The sequence below is a fragment of the Rhinopithecus roxellana genome, chromosome 5, assembly GCF_007565055.1.
Source record: "Rhinopithecus roxellana isolate Shanxi Qingling chromosome 5, ASM756505v1, whole genome shotgun sequence".
Classification (NCBI taxonomy): Eukaryota; Metazoa; Chordata; class Mammalia; order Primates; family Cercopithecidae; genus Rhinopithecus; species Rhinopithecus roxellana.
Genome location: NC_044553.1, coordinates 60,957,078 through 60,966,343, shown reverse-complemented (window position 1 = coordinate 60,966,343; position 9,266 = coordinate 60,957,078). Strand labels below are relative to the sequence as shown.

Below are 9,266 nucleotides of genomic sequence, written 5' to 3'. Positions count from 1 at the left end.
CTCCTAAGTAGCTGGGATTACAGGCGCTTGCCACCATGCCCAGTTAATTTTTTTTTTCTTTTTGTATTTTTAGTAGATATGGGATTTTGCCATGTTGGGCAGGCTGGCCTTGAACTCCTGACCTCAGGTGATCTGCCCGCCACAGCCTCCCAAAGTGCTGGGATTACAGGCGTGAGCCACCGCGCCAGGCCTAAAACACCATCTTGATCTTAACACTCACCTGCTTAAAAATGTTCTGTGGGCTAGGCGTGGTGGGTCATGCCTGTAATCCCAGCACTATGGGAGGCCAAGGTGGGCGGATCACGAGGTCAGGAGATCGAGATCATCCTGGCTAACATGGTGAAACCCTGTCTCTATTAAAAATACAAAAAATTAGTCAGGCATAGTGGCACACGCTTATAGTCCCAGCTACTCTGGAGGCTGAGGCAGGAGAATCGCTTGTACCCAGGAGGTGGAGGTTGCAGTGAGCAGAGATCGCGCCACTGCACTCCAGCCTGGGCGACAGAGCGAGACTTCATCTCAAAAAAAAAAAAAATGTTCTGTGAATTCAAGCTCCTCAGCATAGCAATCAAGGCCTTCCATAATCCATTCCCAACCTACCTCACATGCGTTCTCTGCTCCAGGGTCCCTATGCCTGGGGACCTCATTAAGGAGAAGTACGAATGGTAAGTGCTGTGGTTCAGAGGTGGGTGAGGGAGTCAATATAGATTGAAAAGAGGCTGTGGATCCAGGATGGCTTTGTCAAGGTCTGGATTCATTTTTCTAAATCTGACTTGGTCCGCTCACAGCCTCTCCTTTCTCAGCCCATACCTGGGAAGGAATTTCATAACAGGTGATACTTAAGCCAGATTGTGGAATAGGATTCAAATCGGTGAAAGGGAGGTGGGAGATGTGTTAGGAATAGAGAGAAAAGAGCCTGTGATAGATAGATTTAGATTGGACCATAGTGGGTCTTACATGCCAGCTTGGGATAGAAGAGAAAATCAAATCAGCAAGATTTGATTTTATCTTATAACTCTCCAAGTTTTCCTAGCAGAGAAAACACAGGGTTTGAGTAATACTTTAGGAAAACATGTCCATGTAGAGGGTAAGATTACAATGGGAGACTGGTGAATGCTCAATTAGGAGGTCATTCAACTGTTCAGACCTGACTTGATAATGGCTTGACCTAGGGAGGTGGCAATCCATCTATAAAGAGTCTAAGACTTAGCCTTTAGAAAGAAGATATATTCTAGGCTGGGCTCAGTGGCTCACACCTGTAATCCCAATACTTTGGGAGGCCAAGGTGGGTGGATCACCTCAGGTCAGGAGTTCGAGACCAGCCTGGCCAAGATGGCGAAATCCTGTCTCTACTAAAAGTACAAAAATTACCTGGGTGTGGTGGTGGGTGCCTGTAATCCCAGCTACTTGGGAGGCCGAGGCAGGAGAATCGCTTGAGCCTGGGAGGCAGAGGTTGGGTGAGCCAAGATCACACCATTGCACTCCAATGTGGGTGACAAGAGTGAAACTCCGTCTCAAAAAGAAAGAAAGAAAGGAAGGAAGGAAGGAAGGAAGGAAGGAAGGAAGGAAGGAAGGAAGGAAGGAAGGAAAGAAAAGAAAAGAAAAGAAAAGAAAAGAAAAGAAAAGAAAAGAAAAGAAAAGAAAAGAAAAGAAAAGAAAGAAGATATATTCTTACCTTTCAGCAAGATTTCCTGGTGGTCCTACGCCAATGAGAAGAGAAGGACTGGTTGGACCTTAGCATGCCCTTTGGGTTTCTCCAACTCTCCCATGGCCATGTTTACACCTTTCCTTAGTACTGAGGCCCCAGAAAGCTATGATGCCACAGCCCCACCATCATTATGTCTGGAGGGTCCAGACTCTTTCCTTTGTGTGTGGATCTGTTTCTTCAAATAAATCCATTTCCACAGCACCACCTTGAGCTGCAACGTTTAGTAAAACATAAGTATGGCATATGTTGTTGGAGTAGTTGCAGCTTGTCACTCTGCCCCAGTTAACTGGCTTTTTTTTTTTTTTTTGAGACAGGGTCTTACTTTGTTGCCCAGTCTAGAGTGCATGGAGTGCAGTGGCACAATCTCAGCTCACTGCAGCCTCACTCAGTGAGTGCTCAAGTGATCCTCCCACCTCAGCCTTCCACGTAGCTGGGACTACAGACACACACAACCACACCCGCCTAATTTTTTGTATTTTTTGTAGAGGTGGGGTTTCACCGTGTTGCCCAGGCTGATCTCGAACTCCTGGGCTCAAGTGATTCACCCGCCTTGGCCTCCCAACGTGCTGAGATTACAGGCGTAAGCCAACACACCTGGCCTTGACTTTAACCTTCTGAAGCGTCAGCTGTCAGGGTCCACCAACCCCACTCCTATAACACCCCTGGTTGGTCTAAGACTTACAGACTCAACATTATGGAGTTAAGATCAGTTGTTTCTCCTACCCTGAAATTACAAGCCTCTCTGTTGCCATTGTGAACTATTAGGCAGAAGGGGGAGCAGGAGCTAGAAGGCCACTAGATCCTTTGGACTTCAATACAAGTCAAAGATGTACTGCCAAAGAACTGTCAGGAATGCCATCTCTGTATACAGATAGAAGGGCATATTTATCTCCAAAGCAAGGAAGAAAGAGACCTTCAGGTTCTAGTTTCCTTCATTCCTCAGCAATCTGCCTTTGTGGAAAATATTTCAGCCTCTTTCTCCTCCCTGCTGTTAAAAAGTTCTCTTGCTCTTTTTTCTCTTGTCTTTGCTTTAGTCCACTTTTAATTAATTAATTACTTTATTTGTTTCTTTATTTTTGAGATGGAATTTTGCTCTTGTTGCCCAGGCTGGAGTGCAATGGCAGCTCACTGCAACCTCCACCTCCTGGGTTCAAGCGATTCTCCTGCCTCAGCCTCCCAAGTAGCTGGGATTACAGGCATCCACCACCACACCTGGCTATTTTTTTTTTTTTTTTTTTTTTTTTTGTATTTTCAGTAGAGATGGGGGTTTCACCATGGTGGCCAGGCTGGTCTGAAACTCCTGAACTCAGATGATCTGCCCTCCTCTGCTTCCTAAAGAGCTGGGATTACAGGCATGAGCCACCATGCCCGGCCTTTTTAATTTAATTTAATTTATTTTCCTTTCTTTATTTTTTATTGAGACAGGGTGTCACTGTGTTGCCCAGGCAGGAGTGCAGTGGCACAATCACGGCTCACTGTAGCCTTGACCTCTTGGGCTCAGGTGATCCTCTCACCTCAGCTTCCTGAGTAGCTGGGATTACAGGTATGTGCCACCATGCTTGGCTAATTTCTTTTGTTTTGTTTTGTTTTTTCAGACAGAGTCTTGCTCTGTCACCTAGGCTGGAGTGCAGTAGTGCGATCTCGGCTCACTGCAACCTCCACCTTCTGGGTTCAGGTGATTCTTCTGCCTCAGCTCACGAGCAACTGGGACTACAAGCGCATGAACCACGCCCAGCTAATTTTTTGTTTGTTTGTTTGTATTTTTAGTAGAGATGGGGTTTCACCATATTGGCCAGGCTGGTCTCGAACTCCTGACCTCATGGTCCACCCACCTCAGCCTCCCAAAGTGCTGGGAAGCGTGAGCCTCCGCTCCCATCCCCGGCTAATTTTTATTTATTTTGTAGAGATGGGGGTCTTGATATGTTGTCCAGGATGGTCTGGAACTCGGGCTCAAGCCATCCACCTGCCTTGGTCTCCCAAAGTGCTAAAATTACCAGTGTGATCCACCGCACCCAGCCTCAGTCCATTTTTCTTTCCCCATCTATCCCTTGAGTTCGAAGTGTGAGCTGAGTTCCTTGCTCCCATATCTCTGAAGAGAGTCCCCAGCACCAAGGTCTCCTGTCTCAGTGGGGTTACAGCACTCTATTCTGACCACATCAGTCCACTGAATTGTCTTTACCTCATCCTAGGCTGGGAGCCCTCTCAGGCCAGGGACAGGGCTGTATTTGTCTCTATATGCCCAGTGCCCCGCATGGGAGAAACAAGGAGCCCAGCCCTGCTGCTTCCATTTGTGCCCACTTTTCTCTGCATTACCCCAGCCCCCCACCCAACTCCAGATAGTTGGAGGATGACAGACAGGAGACTCTTTGGGTGACTCTTAGATGCGTCATGGGCAGCAGAAGGTGAAGGTCTGACTGCAAAGGCAGTGTCTTCCTAGTGCTGGAGACTCTACAGGCCTCATCCTGCCTCCTTTCAGCCGTCCTCTGAGATGAAGGCGGCTGCTCCATCAGCCAATCCCAAAGCCTGAACTGGGGGTTAAGGAGAAATGAAGCGTCAGCTCACATGCCTTTCTGGCCAGTTCTGGCTGTGGCCCAGCTTCTCTGTAGCGTCCCTCCTACCCCACCAGACCCCAGTCACAAATTCCTGGCTTGCTTCTTCCAAACTTCACTCAGCCCCAGGGATGGCTCTGCAGGATATGTGCAAGTGGCAGTCCCCTGACACCCAGGGACCATCACCTCACCTGCCTCGGGCTGGTGGCTGGGCTGTGCCCCGGGGCTGTGACCCTCAAACCTTCCTGCAGATCCATGGCCCCAGATTGGCCCATGGCACTACCACCCTGGCCTTCCGCTTCCGTCATGGAGTCATTGCTGCAGCCGACACGCGTTCCTCCTGTGGCAGCTATGTGGCGTGTCCAGCCTCATGCAAGGTCATCCCTGTGCACCAGCACCTCCTGGGTACCACCTCTGGCACCTCCGCCGACTGTGCTACCTGGTATCGGGTGTTACAGCGGGAGCTGCGGCTTCGGGAACTGAGGGAGGGTCAGCTGCCCAGTGTGGCCAGTGCTGCCAAGCTCTTGTCAGCCATGATGTCTCGATACCGGGGACTGGATCTCTGTGTGGCCACTGCCCTGTGCGGCTGGGACCGCTCTGGCCCTATGCTTTTCTACGTCTATAGCGATGGCACCCGCCTGCAGGCGGATATCTTCTCTGTGGGCTCTGGATCTCCCTATGCCTACGGCGTGCTAGACCGTGGCTATCGCTACGACATGAGCACCCAGGAAGCCTACGCCCTCGCTCGCTGCGCCGTGGCCCATGCCACTCACCGTGATGCCTATTCAGGGGGCTCTGTAGACCTTTTCCACGTGCGGGAGAGTGGATGGGAGCATGTGTCACGCAGTGATGCCTGTGTGCTGTACATGGAGTTACAGAAGCTCCTGGAGCCAGAGCCAGAGGAGGATGCCAGCCATGCCCATCCTGAGCCTGCCACTGCCCACAGAGCTGCAGAAGATAGAGAGCTCTCTGTGGGGCCAGGGGAGATGACACCAGGAGACTCCAGGATGCCAGCAGGGACTGAGACAGTGTGAGAAGCAGGACTTGGTTGGGGGTGGTGTAGGCCTGGGGAGCAGGTGGGAGGATGAGCAGTGGGGGAGGGTCCTGTTGGCAGCAGCCTCACAGCATCTGACTCTAGCCTGTATGGGTTGCTGGCTTCATTTATTGCAAGTCTCTGTCCTTTCATGACTCCCAGAGCTATTATGGCTCTGCCCAACAAGTTCCTGCTGACTCCCAGTGGATTGGTCCAGCCTTCTTCTTGGCACCAAGTCCATCTTTCAGTCAATACTTGCAGTGTGCCTACTGCATGCCAGACACATGCTAGGTGCTAGACCCTCTTTTCTTGCCATCTTCTCTGCTTTTTTCCATCATCTCATCCCCAGTTTCTCTTAGTTTCGGTCCTCTATATGTCTCAGCTTCAGCGTCTTTGTCTCTTTCTCCCGATCACTTTGTCAGCTTGGTAAGATGGGGCACCCGGGAGGGAAACAGCCCCTCTCAGAATGAGGTGTAGCGATAGACACCCTTTGGATGTGATGGGCTTGTCTTATCTGCTCTCTTCCTCTGCCTTGACCATAATGACTAGAATGATTATTCCTTTACTGAATGCAGTTCTCATGACAACCCTTTGAGGTAAAATAAGTCTCACTTTACAGAAGAGGAATCAGGTTCAAAGGGTTATGTGACTTGCCCGGGGTCACACAGTAAATGGCAGAGATGAGACTTAGATCCAAGCCTTCTCCTCCAGGGTCCATGCTCTTTCAGCACAGCTCTCCCTCCCTGGCCCTCTGCCCTGCCTTTCCTCTCTTCCCTGCAGGCTTCCGCAGAGGGATGCAGAGGGAGGAAGTAGCTGGGCCAAGCCCCTGCCTGTTGGCCAGGGTTGAATGAACCCTGAGGGCCTGGAGGTTGTGAGCTCACAGCAGCTGCCGCCTGCACAGGCTCCTGTGGCTTTATCTTCCAGGCCTGGAGCCGTCCCCCACAGTCCGCCCTTGCTCTCCAGCTTTCTGGGCCTGGCGGTGCTGCTGCCAGATTTCCCCTCCTCTTTTCTTCCCTTTGCCTTCTTTCCAGCCCCTCCTTCCTGATGCTCACTCTGGAGAATGAAGACAAGAGGAAGGTGGCTGTGCCAGTGGGAACTGTCTTGCTAGCACATCCTCTCCTGCCCCTGCTGTCCCCATTCCCACTCTCCTAGAAGCCCAGACTTGAAGATCCAGACTAACATCTCCAGGAGGGCCACTGCCCTGCTGTCCCCTGGCCAAATGAGAGAGAAAGCACTGTTAACCTGTGAGATAGGGCCTGAAGGAAGGGTGCTGAAGTTGCTTTCCTCACATCCAATCCTAAAGCTTCCAGTCCCAAGAATAACAGCTTCCTGCCTTCCCTCCTGGACACCCGTCATCCCCGGCTCTAGCATAGGCCTGAGCCTTAATCTTGCACCCCAGATTAAACATTCCTCCAGGTAGGAGCTGGACAGACAGACCTCCAGACTCTGGTGCAGAGCGGGTGACTGGGGATGGGGGAGGTCCCCTGACTGGGGAAAGGTCAGGGGGCTCCAGAAGGGAAAACCCCAGAAAGGACACAGTAGGGAGAAATTGTGGTGGACACCACAGAAAGGTGTCCACTACGGGGGGACTGGCCTTCAAGGAATCTGGCCAGTGGCCTCTGCGGTCACCCTTCTTTACCCCTTGCTCACTCCCCAGCCTCAGAGGAGGAGATGTGGGACTCCAGGACTGCTAACTGGGAGGCAGGGATCCCAGCGGCCTAGTCCTGGAGGAAGCTGTGAGGAGGGGCAGCTTTTGCATGGGGTTCAAGTGTTTGACTTGGCATAAAAGGGTGCATATTCATGTCCACAGGTGTATGCAGTTCTGTGTCCAGGTGTAGGTGAGTGATACAGGATGGGTTTGTGCACATGAGTGTGGCAGGCGATGCATGTGCAGTTCCTGTGTGCAGAGACAAGAAACAGACTGAAAGAGAAAGAGCAACACCTGAATAAGGAAATCAGCCTCCCAGCAGGAAGACTGCCAGGCCTTGTCACTTCTTTTGGGGAGTGCTCCAAAGTAAAGAGGAGGTGGGGGACAGGCTCACACCACCAGTTCTCTACTTCCTCATCCTCCCAGCCCTATCCTGAGCCTCTCAGAAGTGAGAAAAGACAGGCAGGGAGGGGTGGCCTGGGGCCTGGGATTGCCACCTGAGCGCAGCCAAAGGTGGGCTGTGAACTGCATGCAGCTGTCTCCCCCTGAGATGCTTGGCGCCTCACCCCCATTCCCAAACTGGAGGGGGAGGATTGAACTCAGACCAAGAGGGCAGAACCGGGGGTGAGCGGACCCTCCTCTCTTTTCCTTCCATAGTCCCACCCATCTTCACTCCCTTTGACAGGTCCTGTCCTTCCAGAGGATGAGGTGGTTGAGGCCAGAGATGAGCCCATGGGTCTTGCTGACAAGCTGGTTCCCTCTGCCCTATTATTTTCCTCTCTGTTTTTAATGAGTTGGCGGGGAGGACCTTAGGAGAGTCTTAGGGAGGGCTGGGCAGACAAAGGCCAACACCCCATTCCAATGCACCCCTCACTGTCTAAGAGTAGCCCATGAGTCATTTCCCCCATTTCTCTACTAATTCCTGAAGGCTTGATACAGATATGAGGTTGAGACCAAAGGGACAGAGATCTTGCCCTTCCTGCCCCAAACCAGAAGACCTTGTCCCTCTGATTCCCTGCTGGGGGTGCCTACCTCCTCACAGTCTCTGGAGAGCTCGGAGGTATAGCCTGCTCTTACACAAGCCCTTGGACTGTCAGAGGTCCAGGGTTCCATCCTTCAGCAGAGTAAATGACTTGAACTCCAGCACTGGAGGGAGGGTACTTGTTCTCCCACCTCCTGCTTGTCCTTATCAAGCAGGTGGGGAAGGTGTGAGGGAAGGTATGTTCACATCGAAGCAGCTTTCCCCAGCTGCCAGTACCCCACACGAAGGGGGAGTCACAAGGACCTATCTTGCCTTGCCTACTTGTGCGTGCCTCTGGAGCCCTGGAGTTGAGAGGCCTGGGCTGTCATGCTGGTTCCTGGGTGGATTCCTTCTCTGTACATTGGGAGATGCTTGCAGTTCTGGCTCAGCTCCCACCCAGTTGACTGCTTCTGTTCCTCAACAGCCTGCCTCCCTGGTCCTCTCCTTCCTCCTTTGTGTTCTGCAAAGACTAAGACCATGGCCTGCGGGAGAATTAAAGGTGGAAGCAGCGGGCCCAGATTCAATGTGACTGTCTCACTCTGGTCCACCCTTTCCCCACTTGGCACTATGAGCCCCAGGAAAGGCTGGTTTGCCCCCACTGTAGCCTGCCACCCCCATTGTTTTTCTAGTCCAGAATCCCCCTTCCCCTCTTAGTCTTTTATCCCTCCTGCCTTCTTCTTAGCAGCTCTCACACTTCACCCTCTACTTCTCAGAATCTTGCCCTCTGAACAATCCCCATATCTTTTTTTTTTTTTTTTTTTTTGAGACAGAATCTCGCTCTGTCACGCAGGCTGGAGTCCAGTGGCACGATCTTGGCTCACTGCAACCTCCACCTCCCAGATTCAAGTGATTCTCCTGCCTCAGCCTCCTGAGTAGCTGGGACTACAGACATGTGCCACCATGCCCTGCTAATTTTTTGTATTATTAGTAGAGATGGGGTTTCTACTGTTGGCCAGGCTGGTCTTGAACTCCTGACCTCAAGTGATCCACCTGTCTCAGCCTCCCAAACTGCTGGATTTATAGATGTGAGCCACTGCGCCTGGCTGAATCCTTATATCTTAATTTCCTTGGACAGCTTGAGACTAACAGAGAACCCAGGAAGTTGGTGGTGAGAGTGGGGCGGAGTCATCATCTCCTTATTCATGGAATTAACCCAAGTCCTCCCCTATCTAGAAGGACATGAAGTGGATTTTCCCCCAAGGAGAAAGGAGAATGAACTGGGAGGCAAATAGGCTAGGCCTCTCCTCCCATCCTTTGGGACAATGAAGCTTTGTATAGAAACCTGAGTGCAAAAACAGAAGCAGGGC

General features: G+C 51.6%; 1 protein-coding gene across 1 annotated transcript; it reads left to right on the top strand.

Annotated features, from left to right (window-relative positions):
• Nucleotides 1-4,316: 4,316 nt before the first annotated feature.
• Nucleotides 4,317-5,487, top strand: PSMB11 (proteasome subunit beta 11). The gene has a single exon (XM_030931311.1). The coding sequence runs from the start codon at nucleotides 4,389-4,391 to the stop codon at nucleotides 5,289-5,291; it is 903 nt and encodes a 300-aa protein (XP_030787171.1). The 5' UTR covers nucleotides 4,317-4,388; the 3' UTR covers nucleotides 5,292-5,487.
• The last annotated feature ends 3,779 nt before the right edge of the window (nucleotides 5,488-9,266 follow it).